The sequence below is a fragment of the Elephas maximus genome, chromosome 9 (assembly GCF_024166365.1).
Source record: "Elephas maximus indicus isolate mEleMax1 chromosome 9, mEleMax1 primary haplotype, whole genome shotgun sequence".
Taxonomy (NCBI): Eukaryota; Metazoa; Chordata; class Mammalia; order Proboscidea; family Elephantidae; genus Elephas; species Elephas maximus.
Window position 1 is genome coordinate 62,630,584 of NC_064827.1, and position 24,457 is coordinate 62,655,040.

General features: G+C 49.9%; 2 protein-coding genes and 1 long non-coding RNA gene across 5 annotated transcripts; 1 reads left to right on the forward strand and 2 right to left on the reverse strand.

Moving 5' to 3' along the window:
• Window positions 1-399: 399 nt before the first annotated feature.
• Window positions 400-5,429, reverse strand: HDHD3 (haloacid dehalogenase like hydrolase domain containing 3). Of its 2 annotated transcripts, XM_049895105.1 has the most exons (3): window positions 5,385-5,420; window positions 5,096-5,227; window positions 400-3,301 (listed from the first exon to the last, which is right to left on the reverse strand). In XM_049895105.1, exon 3 carries the CDS (start codon window positions 3,132-3,134, stop codon window positions 2,379-2,381), a length of 756 nt encoding a protein of 251 aa, XP_049751062.1. In that variant the 5' UTR covers window positions 3,135-3,301; window positions 5,096-5,227; window positions 5,385-5,420; the 3' UTR covers window positions 400-2,378. The 2 variants fall into 2 exon arrangements, with proteins under 2 accessions (XP_049751062.1, XP_049751063.1); XM_049895106.1 differs by lacking the exon at window positions 5,096-5,227 and having other exon boundaries at window positions 5,385-5,429.
• LOC126082563 (uncharacterized) lies at window positions 5,223-7,696 on the forward strand. Its single transcript, XR_007518576.1, has 2 exons — window positions 5,223-5,832; window positions 7,136-7,696. It is a non-coding gene; the product is annotated as an uncharacterized LOC126082563 (long non-coding RNA).
• A 208-nt stretch (window positions 7,697-7,904) lies between these two features.
• ALAD (aminolevulinate dehydratase) lies at window positions 7,905-24,103 on the reverse strand. Of its 2 annotated transcripts, none has more exons than XM_049895103.1 (12): window positions 23,999-24,103; window positions 18,435-18,622; window positions 17,481-17,531; window positions 16,868-16,964; window positions 16,347-16,482; window positions 16,153-16,236; window positions 15,957-16,045; window positions 15,577-15,632; window positions 15,402-15,489; window positions 15,221-15,307; window positions 14,807-14,936; window positions 7,905-14,181 (listed from the first exon to the last, which is right to left on the reverse strand). In XM_049895103.1, the coding sequence occupies exons 2-12, from the start codon at window positions 18,545-18,547 to the stop codon at window positions 14,123-14,125; spliced, it is 990 nt and encodes a 329-aa protein (XP_049751060.1). In that variant the 5' UTR covers window positions 18,548-18,622; window positions 23,999-24,103; the 3' UTR covers window positions 7,905-14,122. The 2 variants fall into 2 exon arrangements, with proteins under 2 accessions (XP_049751060.1, XP_049751061.1); XM_049895104.1 differs by lacking the exon at window positions 23,999-24,103 and adding an exon at window positions 23,820-23,983.
• Window positions 24,104-24,457: the final 354 nt, after the last annotated feature.

Sequence of the window (24,457 nt, forward strand, 5' to 3'; positions counted from 1 at the left end):
CAGAAAAGCTTATGGCTGAAGTCCCTTCATCCCCTTACTTCAGTGCTTCTCAATCTTTTTCATGACGTGGCACAAAGAAAGTATTTTTCTGGCATACAAGGACAAAGTGGAAGGGATTTAGAGCTCCTGATAAGCTTCTGGCCAGAGGATTCTGGTGGGGTGGGAGTGTGCCCTTCTCCCTCCCCCAGGGCCTGCCTAGCCACTCCAAAGACTGGGGGGATCATATCTCAGGTAACCTGACTGCAACCCATGCATCGGGCACACACCAGTAGTAACAGGATGAACTTTTTCTCCTACTGCAGCTGCTGAGGGCCCCCACCTGATGACCCCCCTCACTTCAGGTGGAGACCTGGGATGTGAAGGCTTCAAGGCAGGGAGTATGAGGTAGTAAGAGAGCCAGCCTTAGGAAACATCTATATTATTAAAGGTTTTAAAAGATTTAAAGATTTCTTCCATGTCTTTTGTTGGTCATGGGGTGTATACTGTATGCTGGCCCCACCTTTCATCCTCCAAGTCTCACCTTTTCCAGGGGAGTCAATGTCTTCCCCTCCCTCATCCACATTTGCGGAAACAAGTGGGTGGCAGCTCAGCATAGCAGAAAGAGCCTGGAGACAAGGTTCTAGGGCCTGCCGGGATCAGTGGGCAACAAGTAAAATAGAGTTCACAATTCGAGGATAGCCACTACTCAGCTTCAGCTGTTTGTGGCCATGAAGGAAGGTGGGTCCAGAATGGTCAAGAGTAGAGATTTTTCAAGAGAAGCTGGAAAATCTAGATTTTAAAATGAAATCTCTTTAAAACCTTGCTCAATAATTTACTTGCAACATTGGGTGGGTCAGATCCAGTCCACAGACTTTCTATTGGCAATTTTTTTTGGTTGAAATGATCTCTAAAGCCCATGTAGCTGATTCCTCACTGCCCTGACACGTGGGAGTTAATGGTAAGTTTCCTGGTCTTGGCGCCTGGCCCAAGGAAGACAAACCTGGAAGGAATTTAGCCAAGTCTGGAGACAGCGTCCCTGTCTTTGCCTGGGTACAACCTAGGTCAAAGCCAATTTCTGCAACTTGCCAGCTGAAGGCCCCATACATTGCTCCCCTAAACTAACCTACACAACTCCCTGCAGCAGCCTTTAGGCCACAGTTCATTTCCCTGCTGCCAGAAATGCCTCCCCCCACCCCAATTCCTTTGCCCATCTAAATGCCAAACCCCTCACCCCCAGTTCAGGGCCTCTCCCTGGCTGCTCTTGTTGGCACCTGAACATATACACTGTGTGTACCTATCTTGTGCTTTTAACCTTTGGTCCCCAAGGCACACAGGTACCCAGTAGATACCAAGTAGAAAGGTGTATAGAGGGGGCAGGCAGGAAGAGAAATGGAATTTTAAAACCCAACCTACTTACTTCTCCAGTCTCTAATTATTCCACCCACATTCCTTACAATCCCGCCATTCTGAGCTCCAGTCCCCTTTCCCTGTGCCTTTTCCCTATGCCTCTTGCTTATGCTCAAGATTAACATCCTTTAGAATATATTCCCTACTCTCTCAAGATCTCCATTGGACTGTATGTCTCATGAGACATAAATCCTTCTACTTGCAAACTCGTGGTTGAGCCAAAGGGCTCTGGAGTCAGATACGCCTAAATTTGAATCCTGACTCCACCACTTACTGACTCAGGCAGGCTATTTAACCTCTGAATCTGTTCTCCTCATTTGTAAAGTAGGGGTGGGACTCACAACACCTGACCCCTACTAGATAACTCTGAGGGCTAAACAAAGTAATGCATATGAAGAACTTAGCAGAGTGCCTGACACACGGCAGGCATAGGGTGGCTCTTCTGACTGTAGTTCCTTGTCTAAAATCTCTCCCATTCAGACTATGTGGTCTTAGCAGATAGTGTCCTTTACAGCCTAGCTTAACACCCTGATTTTCAAACGAAGCTCCTCTCACCCACTTCCAAGGGGAGAGGGTGTCTTGGAGGCTGCAGAAGCCCGAATCAGTAGCCTTAGGGCCTCTGTTTCTACTCTAGTAGTTTTCTCATTATTTTTGTTTTGCGTATTGTGAGGTATGCCATGATTATAGGGCTCTGTGGCTAACATAAAGTTTGAAAATTCTTGTGAATCTTGCTAGAGGTAAGGGGGACTAATAAAGGGGCACACGTGTGAATACGAGTGAAGAAGAATGTACTGATGATCTCAGAGACCACAAGCAGGTTAGTGGAGCAGGGCAGAAAGCCTGGCACTCTGCTTTATAGTCTGAATGGGTTATGGAGGCTGCAGGGAGAGGGCAAAGGCCAGATTTATAGGGAAGGAAGGGGCTCCCTGTCTCAGATGTTTGTTTAGGGGCTCCTGCAGGGCCTCAGGGCATAGCCACTTCCCTTAGCAGACTCAAAGCCCCTGGGACAAGCCTTTTAGGTGGTCAAGGGCAGGCAAGAGATGGGACAACGAAGGGAGAATGTGTCCTTCAGGTATAGAATTCTTGACCACGGGGTCCAGAGGCTCCGGGCCAGTCAGAAGGAAACTCTGCATGCCTATAGCCTGGGCACCCTGGTAATCACGGCGGTAACTATCCCCAATATGGGCTGCCACTGCCGGTTCCATGTGAGCAAGCTGCAAAGCCTTATGGAAAATGCGGGGGTCTGGTTTGGGCCAGCCTGCAGCCTCAGAGGTCAGCACAAAGTCGAAATGTTCCCGTAGGCCAAGACCCACCAGGATATCCTCTAACCGCCGGTCGAAGTTGGAGATCACGGCCAGCTTCAGACCTCGCTTGCGGCACCCTGTCAGGGTGGCCCTGGCCCCCTCCAACACTTGCCAGGTGCAGGGGTTGCTAAAGTCTTCATATAGCTGGTTAGCAATGGGAACCACAGCCTGTGCATCCCGAACACCTGCCAGGCGGAAGGTCTGCAGGACCACATCCAGCCACCACTGGCGGGAGGTAAGGCCCTGGCTCAGGCCATAGTTGGGGAAGCTTTGGCTCTGAGCCTGGTACGCCTGCCTGAAGGCTTGCCCCAGGGCTGTGGCCTCCACCTCTAGCCCATGGGCCCGGGCCTTGGTAGCATACTCCTCCCCCACGGGGTGGCGAAGCTTGAGCAGTGTGTCTTTCACGTCCCACGTTATCAGCCGTATCTGCAGTCGGGGTGCCATGGGTGTGCAAAAAGGCCGATTCCACCTCAGGTCCCAGGGGCCAAAGGGAAACTGAGCTGGACAAGATCACCCCCCCACAATCTAAAAGGCTTCTCTTTCCAGGCCTTGTGAGTCAGACTTGCTGGCTGACATGGGGCACTTGGGGAACGTCTTCACAGCACAGGACCCTGGAATGAGAGACAGCAGATGAGGTGGAAGTTCAGGACTTGGGAGTCAGACCGAGTTCAAATTCTGGCTCTGGTAACTCACTGTGTGACCCTTTGAAAATCACTCACACTCTCTCAATCCCTGTCTCCTCATATGTAAGATGAGCACAATGACACCAAACTCGAGATTGTTGGACTAAATGAGATCATTCATTCATGCCATAAAAAATTTTCTAAGCCCTATTATCTGCTAGATGCTGGGGAACAGGACAGAATTTGAGCCCTAATGGCATTTACAGGCATTAAAGAATAGAGGATACAGATTTCGACAAAGAATTACAGTAACACTTAAGCATAATTAAGGCAGGATGTACCATGAGTCTATAAATTTGGGGGCCAATCTAGTCTTTGATGTCAGGGAAGGCTTTCCTAAAGCAAGCAGTTTCAATGGAAATTTGAAAAACAAACACATGGGAAGTGAAGGTGGTTAAGTGTTCCTCCAACTGCAAGGGCCCTGAGGCAGGGCAAGGAGTCTGGTGTTTTGGGTAGGTGGGGGCTAGCTCAGGCAGGGCCTTGTAAGTCAAGGGAAGATAACAACTATTAAGAGTGTTATCACTATTATTAGCAATGCCAAAGATAATAGAGTCCTTGTAGACCATCTGACCAACCCCCTCACTATTCAGCAGAGAAGACTAAGCCAGAGACGGCAGACACTTGCCCAAGGTCACAGAGCAAGTTGACGGCAGAGCCAGGACTAAAACCCAAACTCCTAGACTCTATGGCCAGTGCTCCTTTCCACTGCACCATGCTTTAAACAAACAAACAAGCAAACAAAAACCCGGTGCCATAAAAAACCAAAAAAACCCAAACCAGTTGCCATTGAATTGATTCCAACTCATAGTGACCCTACAGGACAGAGTAGAACTGCCCTATAGGGTTTCCAAGGCGTGCCTGGTGGATTTGAACTGCTGACCTTTTAGATTAGCAGCCGTAGCTCTTAACCACTAGGCCAGCAGGTTAAAAAATCTGATTCTGGTGTTATCTGTACAGCACAGGAAAAAAGGCAGGACACAGCTGCCTGGTCCTACCAGGTCTCTAACCCTCCCCACTTCTTCATCTTTACTGGAGGTAATAACACCCGCCTGGCAGGAAACCCCATGAAAGGACTACTGACTTAATACATAGGAAACAAATCACTCAGCCTGTGGTCCAAAGACTGAATGTAGCGTTTTCACCTAGACAGAACTGACTTGAGACAACCCAGGGCTGTCCAGCTGAAACCTGAGGGGCCAGAGTTCAGGGCGCTTTGGGGTTGCCAAAGAGATGCTGAGGGAGGGGCTGTGGCTGAGAATCTAGGGAAGTCTTAGAAGAAGTCTGTCAAGGAAATGGATTTAGAAGTCCGGAATTTACAGAAACCCATCTGAGGGCCGGCTCACTTTGCAGGTGGGCAGATGGAGGCCCAGTGAAGGGCGGGACTAGGTCCAAAGTCACGCAGGGAGTCACTGGCACAGCTGAGACTAGAACAAAGGTCTCTGGCTCCACAGCGTTTTCCATTTCTGGAAGCCAGAGCTGGGGGCTCTGGTCTGCAGGCCTGAATAGCTTCCCTTCCTCCCGGCCTCCAGTGCTCGGTGGAGGCAAAGTCAGGTAGCCCGCAGTTAACGCGAAATCCCTCTCGCTGCCGTCTGCAGCGTGACCTGGGGCGGGAGGGTCCTAGGGATTTGGGCCGCTGCTGGGACCGAACTCCTGGGTCCCCTTCTCAATTCTAGCGCGCTCCGACGGCTAGACGCCGGTCCCCGGGGCCCAGAACCCACCTACCTCGCAGGAAAGCGGGTCAAGGAAACCGTCGCAGCTCCCCACCCGCTCCGGCAACGGCGCGCAGGCGCACGGCCCCTCGGGGCGGGGCCAGAGGCGGAGTCTTGCTAGCTGGCGCTCTCCGTCCCAGCGGCCCTGTCGGCTCAGAGACACTTTCCGCTCTGTCCCTGCCGGTCGCCGTCCACTCCCCGCTTACCCCGCCATCTCTGCCCCGCTGCGACCCGCCCCTTCCACGCCACACCGCCCCCGCTCCCACTGTTTCGGTCACCCCCACCATTTCCTCATCCCTTACCTCTGCTGTAGGGCCCCCTCCGCTTGCCTTCCCCGCCGCGCTCTCACTTCCCTTTACCCCGCGCCCCACTGTCACCTGCCTTTGCGCACCTCCGCTCCTCCCCCCACCCCGCCCTGTCCCTTCCGTTACCCAGGGCTCTCTCCGTCCCTTTGACCCCCTACTGTCTCAGTTCCGTGTCCTAGCCCCTTCTGCCTCCCATCCGGTGTCTCACCATCACCGTGCTCCCCCTCCACCCTCTCTGAGCTTGCCCCTGCGGCCCCCCTGCCCTCTCCGATCGCTACCTTTCTCACCTGTCTCCCCTCCGGGCGCTCTCTCTGCTCTGCACTGCCCATCCACACGCCTTGCAGCCTCTCTTGAATTGGGACGTTCCCTGGAAGGTGAATTGGCTGACTTTCGAGGAAAGGGATTTGAGTGCCGGCCTGGCTTGCTGAGTGCTGTGTGAATTTGGGTAAGGCTCTGCCCCTCTCTGGCCCCCAGGGTGCAATAGCTACTAGAAGGAAATTGCTTTTAGTTGGAGACTTGTCTAACCCTAGACAGTTTTCTGAGGGAAGAGTCTGCAATAACCTGCTTTTTTTTTTGAAGGGAAAAAATATATATATATATATATATATATTTGATTGCTGTTTTGCAAATGTAATGCATGCTCATCTCAAAAATTAAAAAAAAATACAAGTGTACAAAATAAAAAATGAAAGTAGCCTTCCAACCTCATTCATTTATTAGATATTTATTGAGCGTCTATGCCTAATGTCCTTCACTGTCTATACAGTGGAAAACTGTTCTTACTTTTACAGAACATGGGAGGTGTGGACATAAGTAAACAAGATGATTTCAGATAGTGCTAAAATCACTAAGGCAATAAAATAGAATGATTTCATGAACAGTGATGGAGGCATCTTTGGATGTGGTGGTCAGGGGAGAAGCAAAGATCTGAATGGGGAGGAGGCAGGTGAAGATCAAGGGACAGGTACTCCAGGCAATTGCAAAAATGCCTGAGCTGGAACCTGCTTACTGAACAAGGGCAGTGTCATTGCTGGAGGGGGGTGGAAGGACAGGGATAGCTCCCCAGGGATACCTGCAGTGACTGTTTTGGTTATCATCCTATCAGACATTTTTCTGGGAGCACACAAACGTGAATGTAAGTTTCTTCCTTCACGCCTCTTAAAACAAAACAAAAAATCCAGCAACCGCCTGTGTTCCAAGGCTGGTCTGTACACTTCATTCAGAACCACCTTAGCCTATTACTGGGCTCAGGCCTGAGAGTAAACACAAAGTGAAGAGTCACAGGCCTTGGGCTCCTGTAATGGGGAGCTTGACTCCAGGGACTTAGCTGGCAAAACTGATTATATGTCACAAGCACAATTCCTAAAAGAGGGGATGTGAAGGCGGATTGGGAGACCAGAGGTCCATCTGCATTTCACAAAATCTGAGAATGTCCGAGATGGTCCAGTTTTCAGGGTCACCTAAAACCCAGCCCCATCAGAGGGTTCAGGTTGTGGTCCCAGCTCTGCCACCTCACCCTCTATGAACCCTTAGTTAAATCCCATCTCTTTTCTGGGCCTTAGTCTTTCAGTGGAAACCTTGGTGGCATATTGGTTAAGAGCTACTGCTGCCAACCAAAAGGTCAGCAGTTTGAATCCACCAGGTGCTCCTTGGAAATTCTACGGGGTGGTTCTACTCTGTCCTATAGGGTCGCTATGAGTTGGAATCGACTTGATGGCAATGTTTTTTTTTTTTTCTTTCTGGTATAGGTTAATAAGGATTAGTGTGGGGTGTATCTTGAGTTACAGCCTTACAAGAGGGTGTGCTTTCAGTCATACTCTTGCTCAAGTCACCCTTACACTGATATAAAGTTTCCTTGGGGGTGTGACCTGCATATCCAATATACACACGGATGCTATGGCAAAGCTCTCCCTTGCTGTGGATCCTGCATCTGGCTCATCATCCTCTCTCCTCCAGTTCTTTGGACTTGAGTCTGTCATCTTACCTGCCAAGTCTGGGATTTGCTAGATTATGCAGCCTCCTGAGCCAACAGCCTACTGTCTGACCTGCCGATCATTGAGGTGTCGGCCCCTATGACCATGTGAGTCAGGAGAAGCCTCCAGCCCGACACCTGATCCACAGATTTCGGATTTGGCAGCCTCCACAACTGCGTGAGCCATATATATACACTTCACTGGTTTTGCTTCGCTGGAGAACCTAGCCTAAGGGTAACTTTCAAGTTGACTTCCAGGATAATTAAACTTTGCGCCATTGAACCTCAGTCTCTCCATATGAAAACAGAGCACAGTAATGTCTACATCAGGATCAAATGAGATCACACGGAAGAACTTGTTGAGATGTAAAAGATGAGAAAAATTGAGACTCCTGAGAGGTTAAGGGTTTTGTTTGGGATCACGTAAGTGTTTTGAACCTAGGGCCATTGCACTGCACAACTCCTGGAGGGACGTATCCATGACAATTGCTGTGAATGTGTCTCCGAAGCTGTAGCCACTAGTCACGCTTCTCTTCAAAGTTGCCATTTACTTATTTTCTTAGTATACTTTTTATTGAAATACATCATACATAAAGAGAAGTAGGCATCTAAGTGTACACACCCTTGCATTTTCACAAAGTGAACATACCCATGCCATCAACACAGACCAAGAAAAAGAATGTTTCCAGAACCCTAGAAAGCCCCCGTCCCCTTCTAGTCACTTACTACCCTAAAGGGTAACCACTATCTTGACTTCTAATTGCATAGTTTTACTTGTTTTTGAATTGTATATAAATGGATTAATATAGGATGCACCCGTCTGTGGCTTGCTTCTTTTGCTCAAAATTTTTTTTGTAAGATTCATCCATGCTGCTATGTGTAATTGTACTCTAATCATTCTCACTGTTATAATATTCCATTATGTGAACATACTATATTTTACTGTGGATAGACATTTGTGTTGTTTTTAGCCTTTGGCTATTACAAACAGCGCTCCTATGAACATTCTTGGATATGTCCTTTGGTGAACAACAGATTTCTGTTGAGTAAATACCTAGGAGTGGAATCACTAGGTCATAGGATATACATATGTTCAGATTTAGTAGATCGGGGCAGTTTTCTGAAATGGTTGTACCAGCAGTGTCTGAGAGTTCCAGTTGTTCCACATTCTCACCAACACTTCGCATTGTCTGTCTTTTTAATTTTAGGCATTCTGATGGAAGTATGGTGGTATTCTCATTGTGGTTTTAATTTGCGTATCTCCATTGACTAATGAACATTTTTTAATATATATACTGGTCAAGTTTCATTTACTTTTGCTAGAATCTATCCTTGTAAGAAATGCATTTGAAGCTAAAATACATATAAAGCTAAAGTTCCTCTAAAACCAATCCCTCACCCTTACCCCTGCATGGGCTCACATTATTAGTAGATCACACTTTTGAAATTGGGCTTGGAGTTAAGAGTTCTGGATCCCAGCCTTGGTTTTGCCACTGGCTTATGGTGTGATTTTGGGCAAGTCCCCCCTCTGGGTCTTTCTCCCCATCTATAAAATGAATGTTTAACTAGCTGGTCTTTAACAACCTCTTTGCTTTGATATTCTGGCCACTATTTCTGTGAGTACAAGAAACTCCATGAAGTAGAGATGGCCGTTTGTTCCAATATCCATTCTCTCCATCTTCCTTAGTCATCGAACTCCTGAGTTTTAGCTAAGTACATGGCTGCCCCATTTGACTCTATTTTCCAGCCTCCCTTATACACCCAGGTGTGGCCAGGTGACTAAGTTCAGGCAAGAGCATGTGAGAAGTGGTGTGCCACTTCTTGGTTATGCCCTTAGGAGGAAGGCTCATCATGCCCTCCACTTGCCCTTTTCCTCTTTCTGTCAACTGAAAAGAGGACCTGATGGTGGGAACTGGGCCAGTCATCTTTAATCATGGAAGCTAGCTGAGGACAGCAAAACAAGGCAGGAACCCAGACCCTCCACTCCATGTAGCTGACATATCAGCCCAGGACTGCTTAGAGAGAGAGAGAAATTTTTATCTTCAGCTATTGTTATTTTAAGCAAAGGCACCCTGAACCTGAATCCTGATACACAGAAAGTGACTGGGGAATGATCTTAGATTGGATGTCAGGGCAGATTTCTTTGAGGAAGTGACACTTAAGCTGAGATCTTAATGACAAAACGGAGTCAGCCATACAGACCTGGGGTGAAAGGATTCGAGGCAAAGACGATCATTGGTGTAACAACTCTGAGACAAACAGCATTCTTCTGTGATCGAGACAGATCTGGTCAGTATAGTGCCCCATCTTCCATTGTTTACAGTGATTGGGCCAAGAGGTGGGCCATGTGACCTGAGCAGGACCAGTCAGAGACCTCCAGAGATTTGCTATGTGAATGATGGGACAGAAAGGATCTCTTTCTCTTGGATATTAAGTCCTAAGGACAACCATCTAAGCCTGAGGTTATTGGGGACCATGTTGCTGCCAAGTGACAAAAGCCTGCCTAAGAATAAAGCCAAGCTGAGACAAACACACGAGAGTTAGAAAGGGACACAGTTCTCCATGAGAGCCTTTGAAACCGGGATCCAACCACACCAGGTTATTACAATCTAGTTACAGAAACCAAACGTTTCCTTTTTTGCTTTTGAATTGGGCTTCTGTCACTTGCAACCAAAAGTGCCCAGAGAATGGGATGCTGCAAATTATGTCCTAATTGACAGAGTCAATGTGGGGCGTGGAGGTCTGGATCCCCCCTTTCCTAGTTGGGGAATTGTAAAGTGGCTGGTTAAGATGCCTAATGCTTTGTTTTTTGGGGGGGCCCTCAACTATATGCCCACTGAAGTTGAGGTTTTAGGAATCTCAGTAAAACAAACAAACAAAAAAGCCAGAATAATGGAATATGTTGGCTACTTCTTGTGGCCGTCAGTAAAATCTTAAAAGAAAGAGACAAGCTCCTGTCCAAGCTGGCGGCATATCTAAGAGCAAAACGAGAAAATCAAGTCTCACTTGGAAAGGCCTTTCATGCTGTGATGCCTCGGAGTGTGATAATATGCTTTGCAGGGTTGTGAAAACTGAGTTCTCTGCCCCAGAATAAGATTACTACCAGCAAGGGCAGGCCAGACAGCAGAAGACTGAGGCCCTGAAGGAGCGAGAGCCTCCAGGACCCTTCCAGGAGAGCCGCAGCAAGTCTATAGTCAGTAACAAGTCCTGACTCCAGAGGGTGCCACTCACATAGACTGTGATGCCTGGTGGTAACTCTACCCCTTGGTCTTCCCATTACTAAAGCTATTACAGCATTATACTAGACCTGTAATTTTGCTATTGTTTATTGGGAGGTGGTATGACAAGTGGTTAAGGCCAGGGGCCTTGGAGTTGGACTATATAGGTTCAAATCTTAGTTCTGCTGTTTTCTAGGTGACTGGGGTTCTAGACCCCAGTCTAGAGTGGCCTTGGGTGAGTTACCTAACCTCTCCAGATAAAGCTTCATCATTGCAAAGTATCCCAAGCTAAATTTAGGATGCCCTCTCCATCCTAACCCTGCTCTAGTTCTTCCTCCAGTCCTCTGCGTCTCAGTAAATGGCCTATCAGCTACACAGGAACTCAAGCCTACATCTAATTTACCTCTGAAAAAACTCATTGCTGTCGAGTCGATTCCGACTCATAGTGACTCTATAGGACAGAGTAGAACTGCCCCGTATGGTTCTCCAATGAGTACCTGCTGGACTCGAACTGCCAGCCTTTTGGTTAGCAGCCATAGCTCTTAACCACTACACCACCAGGGTTTCCAAAGAAAATAGAGGAAAAGGCAAAAGGGATGAAGAGATGGAGAATTTAAAAAGCTATAATCCATAAAAATACTCAAATGGCATTCTAGATTTGAAAAAGACATTATCTGGAATTAACACACTGAATGTGTTTAACAGTAGTCTGGGCACAGCAGAAGACAGGATGAGTGACTAAGAAGGCAGTTCAATAGAAAATATCCAAACTGAAGCACAGAGAGAAAGTAGAAAAAGAACAGTGCACATTCATGTGGGGCACAGTCAAAAAAGGTCTAATATACATGTGATTGTAATCCAAAGATAGCAGAATGGTATCTTTGAAAGCAAAAAAAAAAAAAAAAAAAAAGCCTCTGAAACACATACTAAATCCATTCTCTCTCTATCATACTGTCGCCCCCCATTCAGGCACCACCATTTCTCATCTGCACTTTGCCATGGTGCTGTTACTTTTTTAATAAATGACAGAGTGAGTCATTCCCCTGCTTAAAATCCATCCAATAGCTTCCCCTTTCTCTTGGAATACCGTCCAAAAGGTTAACGTAGCCTTTAAGCCACTGCATGGTTTCACACTGGTAGCTCTCTCCAGTCAATTCAAGCCACCTCTTCCTCCACCCTTCCCTGTGCTCCAGCTGTACACACGCACCCACTTGCATTCCTCTAGCCTTGACCTCTGCACTGCTGTTCTCTCTGCCTGCAATGCTCTTCTCTGAATCCCATCCTACCTTGGCCACTCATCCTTCAGGTCTAGGCTTAAACGTCAGTCTCCTCAGGGAGACATTTTCTGAGCCTTCAAACCGGGTTAGGTCCTTGTGACTGCCTCTCACCATCCCTGTACGTTGTCTTCACAATGCCTGCCACCATTGGCATTGGTGCAAATGTCTGCCTCCTGGTCCTCATCGCCCTTTCTGCTCAGCATTTACCATATGCTCCCCCAGGAGGTCTGGACACAAAGAGGTGCCTGCTTCCTGTGGAGTGTTTGTACCTAGAGGACAGTGTCTGCCTCCCATCTCTTATGCCTAGAATAGAGCCAGGCTCCCTATTTGCTCAGTGATGATGAGTCTGGATGGCCCGGAACAGACTTCCCTTCCACCCTAGTCATTTTAGCCAGACCAGAAATGAGCTCAGGGGCCAGAAATGAGCTTAGAGATAGGTAGTCAAGAAGTTAAGATGGCTAGAGGCTCTGGTCTAAGCTCCAAGGCCTGTCAATGGGCTTGTCTCTGATTAGTGTTTTGGGTCCCAAGGGAGTAGATCCAGACTCAGGCTCCCTGGAAGGTGAAGCTTTGCAATTCTTCAAGCCGAGTTTGGTTGGCCGCCTCCCAAAAGGCTGAAGCAGGCTGAGATCTTTAGGTGAGCTGGCCACATTTCTGGGGAAGACCACCCGAGGGAGCAAGAATGGGCTGGTTTGACTGTAGGAGATTACAATTCTGAATTTTAAAGTAAATTATATTGTTTTAAGGCCTGAACTGCACTTGCCTTGGCTCTACAGTTGGGGTTCCCTGCCAATCTACAAACTGGCGTCTTCCTTAGGTGGGCCTTCACTTTCACTAGGGGGAAACACTATGTCACACTAGTTCTAGGAGAAAGGACTGAAACCGCCTATCCAGAGCTGCTCGAGTCAGAAACTCAGTCATCCTTGCTTCCTCCTGTTCCTTCACATCCATCTAGGGGCTCTGATTTAAAACACTGGCAAAATCTGCCAATTGTGTCTCCAAAATGTCCTGAATTCATACATTTCCTCCCGTCTCCTCTGCCACCACCCTGGTCCAGGCCACCATCACTGCTCACCAGGGTCTGCAATAGCCCCTTAACCAGTCTCTCTGCCCCTCATCTCCCTCATGGCAGAAATTGGGAAATTGGAACACACATAACCTTGGTCAAAATCTGTCAGTTGGCTTCCCATCAGATGCAAAAAAAAAAAAAAAAATCCGAATTCCCCAGGAAGTGTGGGAACTGGCCTTGGCCTGTCTAACCTCTAGTCCCATCACCTACCCTCTTCTCCCTCTGCTCCCAACAGTCCTGCTAAGCTCCTCCCACAGCAGGGTCTTTGCATACGTGTGGTTCTTACGGCCTCCAGTGCACCTCCCTCCATTTTCTGCAAGGATCTTCCCTTGTCCTTCACAGGTCTCAACCTCAGGGGGCTCTGACCACCCTCTCAAAAGAAGACCCTCCCCTGTTATTCTCTATCTCAGTCCCTTTGTTTCCTTTGAAGCACTTATTACCTTTTATAACTGCTTTATTTGTCTGTTTTCTTGCTGTTGTCCATCTCCCCTGCTCTGCTTGTATAAATTCCATGAAAAGAGTCAAGCTGAGGTCTGTCCTGCTGTATCCCCAGCACCCAGCCCAGGTTCTCAACAAATCTCTCTGGAATAAAAAGCCTTTTTTGGTGGTGGCATCTCTAACAGTCAGGGAATCTCTTTGCTTCTGAATTTTGATCCTCCAGCAACATTTCTGCTCATTAATGACTAATTCCTCTCTGAGTAGAACAGGAGATCGCAAGCAGCCTGTATGGGAAATGCCTTCCAGTGGAACTGCAGCAGATCTCAACTGTAAACCCAGGGATGTCAATCCAGGTCTCAGTCCAGTGCCCAGCTCTGCTGCCAGAGGCCCTGGGGTTTCCAGGGCTGCTTAGGATCCAAGTGTTCTCCTCTTCCCTAATGCTTCCAAGCCCCTCTCCCAGGCTAAACGAGCCTGCGCAGTACCTCCTGGCTGCTTTCAAGCTGAAGGCACACAAGAGGCAGGAGCTGGGGGTGGCAGAGGTGAGCCTCAGGGCTTACCCAGGGGAGGGGTGGGGAACTGCTGGAGAGCTGTAAGGATGTGGTTGCAGTGGAAAGATGTAGCATGCTCACAGAAACCACCAGCACGTGAGCAGAAGAAGGCACAAGGGCACAGTTCTTAAAGCAGCGTTTACTTTGGTTTTCACTTTTCCAAGGCCCCAGGAATCCTGCTAAATTCTAGTCCTTGGGTCTTGTACACTCTGCCCCTCACTCCTTCAGCCACTGCAGTAGCTGAGGCGTGTAGTAGGTGATGATGATGTCGGCACCTGTAGGGGGAGAGAAGCAGGAAATGGGGGCGTATCCGCTCTTGGCACAGCTTCTGGGAGATGAGGGCAGGGAGGGAGGAAGAGCCTCTGGCTACCAGGAAGAGGCATAGCTTAGGGTGTCACAACATAATACTGAGCTCAGCTCCAGTCAGTTCTAGCCCTCTATGCTATGTGACCTTGGGCAAGTCATCTTCTCTTTCCAGGCCTCAGTTTGCTCATGTATAAAATGCATGGTGGGGGAAGTAGACAAGCTGTTTAAGTGCCCTTCCCACACTGTCAAGTGCTATACTAACAAAACCAGCTCCCTTTGATGGAGTGATAAGTATATGCTGATTATATATATTATCTCATGTAATCCTCATGACAAACATGCACCAGGTATCTTATCCCCACTTCACAGATGAGGATACTGAGCCTCAGAGAAGTGGCCTTCCCGAGGCCTCCCAAGCCTTGGGAAAAGTGATGGGGGCTCTGCTTTCTTCACTCTTTCCGTGTTTGGTTCTGCAGCTCCACGTCCCTTCCTCTGCTATGTCTTGGCTGCCCCATGACTTCATTTTCCTATCTGGGCAAAGTGCCTATCAGTCACCAAGGCACAGGTCAAAAAACCCCACCCCTGCCTGCTCACCTGCTCTGCGGAAAGCAGTCATGGCCTCCAGTACGGCAGCCTTGAGATCAAACGCCCCAGCCTGGGCCCCGTGCCACAGCATGGCAAACTCTCCAGAAACATGGTACACGGCGAGAGGGAGCTCAGGGTGCTGCAGAGAAGCAGCAATGGGCAGATGAGTTTGAAAGGGAGTATGGGAGAGCCTCTGGGAATGTCCTTTCCTCCCTGGCCAATCTGGGACCACCCCATGCCCTGAGCCACTGCTGCTGGCAGCCTGGCACTTTCATGCCTGGGCAGAGATGGGGAGAAGATTCCTGTTCAAGGACAGATCCCTCCCAGCCCTGAGATTCTTCAGTCCCTTCATCTAAGGTCGCAGAGTCTGTGGGTAAACTCTCTCATCTCCCTGAGCCCCTCTTGCCTCTGCTCTGTGCTCACCTTGTCCTTCACCTCGCGCACGATGTCCAGGTAGGGCATCCCCGGCTTCACCATCAGCATGTCGGCTCCTTCCCGTACATCCCGGTCCTAAGGGATGAGGGTATGGTGTGGGCAGGGCCGGGGAATGGAGAGAAGGGGAGGAGAGAGAAAGGCTGGCGGGGTTCAAGCTATGATCACTCACCACTGCTCGGAGGGCCAGGCCTCGTGCTCCAGGGGGCAGCTGGTAGCAGCGGCGGTCTCCGAAAGCTGGGCTTGACTGAGCTGCATCCCTGGGAAGCAGAGTCATTAAGATGGGCTCCAGCTTTGGGCTAAATGACCACAGATTTAACAGCTGACCCCTGTTTGTCTGCACTTACCGGAAAGGTCCGTAGAAACAGGAAGCAAACTTGGCACTATAGCTCATCACTGACACCTGTGGGAAACAATGGGGCCTGGGCTCAGCCAGTCCTTTCTAGATGTCCCAGGTGATGTGGCAGGGATAGAAAGGACCTAGGCTGGGAAGAAGAGTGCCTGTGTTCTAGTCCCAGCCCCACCACATCACTGGGCAAGTCCTTTGGAGCTCTGGGCCTTGATTTCCCATCTGAGGTACAGAGGCTGACATGGATCCCCAAGGCCTCATCCAGTATTGTCCTCAGTTCTGTGGTTCCTGACAGCTCTGGAGGGCAAGGTTGGTCCAAGGTCTCTCCTCATCTCCCTAGACTCCTCCTGGATATGGCCTGCACTCCCTGCCCCATACCCTGTTGCCAAGTCCATGTGCCATCAGGGCCTCCTTGATGGCTTCCACACGTCCATCCATCATGTCCGACGGGGCTACCACCTGACATCCTGAGGGGCAGAGAGTGGCCTTCAGAACTCTGGGACCCTCCTGTCCACTCTACCACCTCCCTGACCTAGAGGCTCCCTGCCACCTCCCTGCTGGCTGGCTCACTTACCTGCCTTAGCATAGGCCAGTGCCACCTCTGCCAGTCGCTGGCGGCTCTCCTCAGCCCGGAATGCCCCATTCTCGCTCAGAAGCCCTGTAGGACAGAGGGCTAGGTTTTGGGTCCTGGCCCATCCCTACCCTGGGGAGAACTAGGCACTCTGGGAGTACGGGTAGCAGCAGGACTGTCCAGAGGAGGAAGCTCACCACAGTGACCGTGGGAGGTGTAGGGGCACAGGCAGACGTCGCAGGCCACCAGGAGGCTGGGGAAGGTCTTCCGCAATAGGCGGATCGCCTCGATAGCTGGGGAGTCCTCCGAGTCGGCTGCAGAGCCCCGCTCATCCTAGGTGCAGGGGAAGGACAAAGCATTGTGTCTGTTACAGGAAGCTTTCAGGAAGGCATGACAGCCAGCCATCACAGAGTGCAGCCTAGCCCTGTCCTCTTATCACCATCATAGCCCCTGGATGGGGAAGAACAAGGAGGACTGTTCCCACTTTACAAAGGGGGCAAAAGAGGCCCACACAGGGGACTTGACTTGTCCAGTCAGGGTGTGATGGCCCTACTTAGCTTTCTGACTCTTCACGGGCGCTGTCTTAGGGCAGAGAGGGGCCTGCACCTGTGGCCCCAGGGCCAGCAGAGGGCCTGGGCCAGGGTGTGGTCAGAGTGGAACCTCAGCTCGCTGTCACCGAGTTGCCTCTCCCCTCTCAATCCTTTCTCCAATTCTTTACCTTGGGAACTCTGCTGGGGACGCCAAAAATCAGGACACAGCACAGGCCCTCTTCCACCAGGGGCTTCAGCATCTCTTCTAGCCTGTTCACACCATACCTGGGTAGAGCGGAGTTGGGTGGAGGGATTGACATGAGGCAGGCCCTAGGCAAAGATCTCCCCCTCCCTAGCACTGTGCTTACGAGCCAAGCTGCACTAAGCACCATGATGGCTCAAGCCCCACGGCCACAGTACAGGGAAGGGAAGGGAACACAACCATAAACAGATGGAGAGGCTGAGCCCCAAGTAGCAGAGCTATGGAATTCAGCTGTGGAAGGCCCCTCCAAGGTTCTCTTGTTCAACTCCCATCTGAAGTTCAGATCCCCTCTACAACAGCCCCATTCAGCCAGTAACTCTCCTCTCCTATGATACCTCTGGTGATGGGTAGCTCATTACTTTACAAGGCTGCCTCTTCTATCATGGAACAGCTTTGACCCTAAGAACACTCTTCTCTACCAAGATGAAGTCTACCTCTCAAGGTCTTCCATCTCCGGGGTCTGCTTCTACCTTCTGGCGCCTCCACCTGTGAAACTACTTCCTCCACCATCCCCTTTTCCTCCCCACCATGGCTCCTACCTGGCCACTCCTGGGAGGCTGGCGACAGGCTGTACGTCATCTGGAACGTCCCTGCAAGAGTGGGGGTGGACTATGGATTGGTAACTGTGGGAAGGACCAGTCGGTGAGGGGGTGACTGAGAGGGATGACTGCGGGGTGGGAAGGAATATGGAAGGGGAGCTGGTGGGAGGAGAATGGGATCCAGTGTCTGGCTTCCCCACCTGGCCAAGCCCAGGGCCTGAAATAATAACAGGAACAAGAGTAACAGTGACAACAAGAGCAGTTATACTAAAAGAACAGCAGTTATAGAAGCGAGTCAAGTGGTTCAGAACTTGGACGTGGATGTCAGGTGACCCCTGCTTCCTAGCCCAGCTCTTCCATTCAGTAACTGGATGGGTTTGGCCAAGCTGTATCAACTCTTTTGAGTCTCAGACCCCTCAATTGTATCCTAAGTGATTCACTCATTCAACAAATATTTATTGAGCACTTATTATGTGCCAGGCACTGTTCTAGGCTCTGGTGATACAGCAGAACAAAGCAGACAAAAATCCCTGCCCTCATGGGGCTCATATTCTAGGGGATAATATTTATACCTTCTTCTGAAAGCTGTCAGGACTGAATGAGATAATGTGTGTAGGCATTTAGTACAGTATCTGCTACACAATAAGTACTAAATAAATGTCTGCTGTCACTATTAATAATCATGATTACCACCTCTTATATGTACATACCCTTTGCAATGAAAAAACACCTTTTGTCTTATTGCAAAAGCTCAGGGTGGCAGGCAAGGGTTATTCTCATTTTCCAAGGTGGGAAGATTTTGTTCCTAAGACTGCTATTGGTAACTCAGTAGGCCACTTCCAGTAAAAGGGTCATCTGACTTCCAAGCTGACAGACCACTGTACCACCCCCGGCAACACTGATACCCGCCCCACTGTGGCAGATCTGAGGCCTGGGCCGTTCCTGGGGACTCACGTGACAAAGACGGGATAGATGAGGTTGGAGGTGTTGAGGGTGGTGGTGGCTGCCTGCCAGGTCCGAAGCAGTGGGTGGAAGTAGCCACTGTGCAGGACAGATTGAGGCTGCATGGTATGGCCTCAGTGGGGGCACAGGGCAGTCAGCCAGAATCCAAGGCTCCTGGGGTATCGGCTGTGTGCTTTGCCCTGTAGGGGTGAAGGGAGGCACATAAGACATGGTCCCTGTCCCCAGAGGATGGTCAATCCACGCCCCACCTCCCCAGGCCCTTCCAGATCCTGCCTTCCCTGCTCCCTAGCCCAGTGCTACTCAGAGTGTGACCTACCAAGCCCTGATGAATACAGAAATGAAAGTAAACCTTTAGGATCTTTCATGGCAATGTAACAAAGAAATTTTACGTCTATTCTAATAACATAAAAATTGGCATTGTATTTTGTATGGCTACTTTTAAAAGAAATAGTATTTTTCCAGTAATTTGTTTTTATTATAGTTTATCAAAAAATCCATCTACGATGGGTTGGGAGGGGAAATAACTGGTCCTCCCCCACAGATAGTTTGAGAAGTACTGATCTAGCCAACATTTCAACTTTGTTTACTCCACGAAAATGTCCATGTTTATGGCAGAAAATTTGAGAAAATTACAGATAAGCAAAAAGAAACATTCCTTTTAATTCTACTTCTAGAGAGCAGGACTGTTAACACCTTGGCAAGTGGACTTTCTGTCAGGCATGACACACACTAAGAGGATCAAACAGCACAGTGCAGGACAGACACACAGAGATGCACATACACACACACCCTGTACAGTGGCCACCAAAGCTCTGTCTTGTCCAGCCCAAGGAGCCAACTTGCTGATTCACAAATATGAGCTACACTCGGCCACCTTCTTGCTCTGCTCACCCTGCTGCCTTTACCTAGAACGCTGCTGTTCTCTCCACACCCTCCCCACACTCAAAGCCTACTGGTTCTCCACAAGGCACCCCTCCTCCCCTCTCCCTGCCCAGATCACAATCTCTTACATAACAGTTCTTTGTAGATTTATCTAATCCCAGTAGACAGGGCTCCGGCAGAGCGAGGTCCATGGTTAGTTCCGTTTGACCTCCCCCAGGGCACTCAGCCCTGGGTCTGGCACACAGTAAATATTTAATTACATGAAGTACAAGGCAACATGCCTGGAATGTCAAATAAGTAACAACACAAAAGAAGCTGGGGCATTAATGGTGTTTCTTGAGCACCTACTTAGTGTGCCAGGCCACACACACCATTTCTTGAGTTCACACAACAGTCCTGGGAGGTAGGGCTTATTGTGTGCATTTCAGAGAGAAGGGCCCTGATCATAAATGAGACAGAAGTATTAGAACATGAATTAGGAGGCCAGAAGAGGGTTGCTGGAAGACGGGGGCTTGAACTTGGTTCTGCAGGATGAGTGGATTCAGCGTGACAGAGGGCAAGGGGACACCGTTCCTTCGGGAAGGGAAGCAAGGGACAAAGTTGGGAGGGAGGAATTGGCTATGAACTGTTCTGAGGACATGAGGAAGCAATCGAGGAGGCAGTCAAGGCACGTGTGTATATGTAGTGGAGAGGAGTGAAGGAGAGGAAGAGAGGAGGCCAGGTCTGGTGAGGGACGTCAGACTACAGAGGCCTCAGTGCAGACTGAGGAAGACAGAAGATTCTGAACAGGGGCCTGGAGGTCTGGTCAAAACAAACCCTGGCTTTAGGAAGATAAATCTTGCAGCCTAAGTAGAGCAGACCGGAAGCAGAGGAGCTTGAAGGCTGTGGGAGTCAGAGTGGTGGAGAAGGGTCAGTTTAAGGTGGAAGGCAGCCAAGAGGCAGTGGTAGGGCGGATGTTCCTGACAGGGATAGGGCAGGAAGAGGGTGGTGGGGAGCAGGGCTGAGGAGGGGGTGGAGAGCTCCATTTTAGGCACTTCCTTTTGGAGGTACCTGGAGAACATTTAGTAAATAAGTGGGGGGGAAAAAAAAGAGCCACAGTATGTAGGAGCTGGCAGGCACTTACCCAAGGTCACACAGCACGTCAGAAGCTAAAACAGCAGGCTTAGACTCCTGGTGTGTCAACTCCTATGCAGGGGAATCCTTTAGTATACTGAAGCTGCCTTTCTCCCCCCAGTCTCCCAGGCCCCTTCAACTCCCTCCCAACCAGCTGGTGGAGCGGGGGGCATTTTATCAGGTCCTTCTTCTTGGTGGGGTTGAGGTTATCAAGAGCCACACACACAGGGACCCACCCTGCCACCTCCCCCTGGGCTAGCCTCACCACAAAACACAGGGTAGGCCAGGCCTCCTCAAAGATGTAATCACACTGCTAGCCCCCACCCCCAAAATGAACAATCACTCAGTACATCCAGGGGCCTGACTGCCCATTTTGTGCAGGACTTTGCTCCGATGTCTGCCAGGAGTTAGCCCAGCTCAGGGGGTTAAATCACTTGCCTGAGGCCACGCAGCCAGAATTTGAACTTGCTGTAGACTCCAAGTGCGGAGTTTTATCTACCATACCCCAAGACTAATACACACGTGATTCAATATGTTTCTCTCTGCTTTGGGGCTGGAAAGATGGAGGGAACTGTAGAAAAATATACTGAGTGCATATTTTGTGCCAGGCACTGCACTAGTTAGTTTATATACATTATCTCATTTAATTGCAGAGGACTGTCCCAACTTAGTGATAACGAAACTGAGGCTGATAGGTGAAGTGATTTGCCCAATGCCATTCTGGAGGGTCAAGTCAGATTTTGAAGCCAGGTCTAGAGTCTCTGATTCACTTCCCAAGAACAGCCTGTCACAGGCCCCTGGCTTCTGGAATCCAAAGCTGCATTTCACTCCCATCTGCTTTTGGAGGCTGAAGGAGCAGTTAACTGCCTCTGCTTATCAGATGCAACAGGCAGGGCTGCCTGGGAATGAGCATGGCAGTCCAAAATGAGCTCTGAGGAGAAAGGGGGGGCACTAGAAGACGGTGAGGGGGTGAGGGGTAGGCTGAGTAGGGCATGCTAACATTTTATCTGTTTTTTATTTTACAGGTCAGAGAGAGATTTGATTTGAGAAACAGGCATCAGTGCTAAAAAAATAAAAAGTTGAAAAGTTACTGATTCTGTTTAATCTTTTACTTTTTAATGTGGAAAGTGGGGTGCAGAGAGGGGGCAGGACTTGTTTACGATCACACAGTGAGTCAGGTACAGAGCTGGGACTTGACCCTGGGTCTCCTGGCTTCTAGTCCAGTGCCCTGTTCCCTACACTACATGAGACATCCGTTATAGCAGGTACTTAAGAAATATCTGTAAAGCAGAAAAATGTCTGCTGAACCAGAGTCATATCAGTTTGCAGAACCAAATCCAGGATGGGGTTTTACTTTGTGAAAACTTTCAAATGTGGGGGACTTTTACACCGTAGGCGGGCACTTCTCCCAAATCAAGGGAGTTTGTTAACCACAGCTTAATCCCTGTGACACCGCACTGAAGACAGAAGCAAGCCACCGTGGTGTTTAGCACTGACCCTCACTCACCGCATTAGAACAGATGAGTTCAGCTGGAAGGCAGAGTAGGCCATGCAGAAAGAACTCATGTTTCAGGGCCAAACAGACCCAGGTTCTGGTCTGTGCTCTGCTGTGTGGCTATGGGCGGGGTTGTCGATCTTTCAATCTCCATTTTGTATTTTATAAAATGGGCATGACGCTATCAAACTTGCAAGGTGGTAGAGAAGATTAGAGATAGTGATGAGGCACATACCTGGCATGGAGTAGGCACACAGTAAACAGCTATTTTTATTACTATTAAGAGTGAAGCTAGGCTGGAACTAGATCTTCTAACGTGCCAGCACAGAGATGTGCCTTCTGTACCACACCCATCAAGGAGCACATCTACTCAAACCCATGCAGGCAGAGGGTCTTCAGGATATCTAAGGTGGAGCTTCTGCCTTCCAGTGTGGCTTAGTGTGGTGGAGGAGAAATAATCACCACCGGGATGCCAGAGTAGAAGGGTGGACCAGGTGCTGAGGGAGGGACCTGTGTCTCTGGGAGTCAAGAATGGCTTCATGAAGAGGGGAAACTGAAGGGTAAGCAGCTTTTCAGACTGGTTGTGAAGCTTAACTCCTTCCTTAGAAACCAACATTCCCAACCTGAGGGTAGCCTAAATTGCATCCTGAGAGCTGCCTCTAAGAGGGGATGAGAAAGAGCTGCAGGGTCTGAGTCCCCTATGTTACGCTCTGCCAAGGATACCAGAGGCTGTGGTCCTGGCACTGAGGGTTGGGAGCTGCTGCCAGCTTTGGCAGGCTCTGCCACTGGCAGCAGAGGAGGCAATCAGGAGGGCCAGCTAGGTAGAAGGTGACCAGTGCTGAGAAATCGAAAGCTCCAGAAGGGCGCAGGATAGCTGTCAGGCAGTTCTGAAAAGGGACAGACCGACTGGCTGCCTGCTCTTTCCACCTGCATTTCCTGAACACCTACTCTGAGTGTGCCACAGTGTAAAATACAGGGATTAAAGAGAAGAATAAGACCCAGGCCTTGTCGAGCCCAACTCTCTCTGGTCTTAGCCATTTGGAGCCAGGAGAGTTTATGTTCCACAGACTCCTAGAACATCTCCCTGAAAGGCTGCTTAAAGCTTGCTGATTACAAGTTCCTCATTGAAATGGTGGAGAAACTAGGCTCAGAGAAGTGTAGACACTAGCTCAAGATCACTATGCAGTGGGGATGGTTGGGGTGCACAACATGATGAACATAATTAATGTCACTGAATTGTACATGTAAAAATGTTGAAATAGCAATTGTTTTGTTATACATATTTGCACCACAATTAAAAAAAAAAAAAGATCAGGCGGCAGGTCAGTGGCAGATCTGGGGCTAGAATTCAGGTCTCCAGTCACCCCAATCCTGAATGCCCACCATTACTCCCTTGGTACATTAAGGACAGATGTCAAAATTGTTTACCAGCAGAGCTGAGCTAGTGAAGTCCTCAAGGTGAATGAGGAGTGGGGGTAGGGGAGGGAGACGTAGAACTGCCACTCTGGACTTGGCCGGCATCACAATGGTTACCTGTGTGGGCTTTGGGCTCTAACAGAAGTGGGTTCATATCTCGGTTCTGTCAGTTTCCAACTGTGTGACCTCAGTTTCCTCATCTGGTAAATGGAGACTTGAACTGACCTCAACGGGTAGTTTTAAGGACTGAACGGGCCAATGCATTTAAGGCACGTTCATGCACAAAGCGTCTGTTATTGTTTCCACCTCCCTCCCCCATCCTCGGAGGCACTTGAGCTCGGCATTGACCGAAACTGCTCCAGCGGTCTCCGAGGGGGTGGACCCCAGAGAAGAGACGCGAGGCCCAGACCCGGGCCCCAAGCGCTATGGCACGCGGAGCCCCCACCCCCGGCTGGAACAGAACGATCTACCTTTAAAAGCCCAAACAGCGGACCCACAAGGAGGACTCCATCCCTAGCTGCACCGGCTGTGCTTCAGGTGCAGAACACAGTCTGCCCTGCGCAGGGTTCTTGGGGCCACAGGCTCCGCCTCGCCCTGGAGCCACCCTCCAAGTCCTCCGTCTCCTCCAGTCCGGCTCCCCCGCGCTCACCTGCCTCCGTAAAGGCTCCGAGCCACTGCTCCCGCCACCGCCTTCCCCGGCTCTAGGATCCCGAGGCCCACGTGGGGGCGGGGCAGCTCACCCGGAAGCAGCTTCCTCCTCCCACCGCCCGCCCCTTCACTGTGGAGACCACGCCCCTGCGGGCACGTTCCCGGCGAGCTGGTCCGCTCCCTCCGCGGTGCCGCCCACGCTCAAGGGACTCGCGCCTTGGCCAATCGGATGTGCCGAGGTGCTGGAGAGCCCACCCCTCCCCGCGCCCGGGCCAGCGCTGTGGCGGAGAAAGGCGGGAGGGAGCCCACGTGGGGCAGCTCAGGCACGCCGCGGGAGGGAAACGTGGTGTGCCCCGAACTACGGCTCGGAGGTTTACTTACTGTCCTGCTCTTCCCAGACTAATGCATACTTGGCACTTGTCAATTGTTGAAAGAATTAATTGGATGTCAGGGACGTTAA

What these genes read in the sequence shown, in the direction of transcription:
- HDHD3 (XM_049895106.1), bottom strand. Translation starts at nt 3,134, where the DNA reads ATGGCACCCCGACTGCAGATACGGCTGATAACGTGGGACGTGAAAGAC.
- ALAD (XM_049895103.1), bottom strand. Translation starts at nt 18,547, where the DNA reads ATGCAGCCTCAATCTGTCCTGCACAGTGGCTACTTCCACCCACTGCTT. An exon ending in CACATGGACTTGGCAACAGG is followed by an intron (nt 15,633 to 15,956) that starts GTATGGGGCAGG and finishes TGTTTCCCACAG; the next exon opens with GTGTCAGTGATGAGCTATAG. An exon ending in GACTGCTTTCCGCAGAGCAG is followed by an intron (nt 14,182 to 14,806) that starts GTGAGCAGGCAG and finishes CTCCCCCTACAG; the next exon opens with GTGCCGACATCATCATCACC.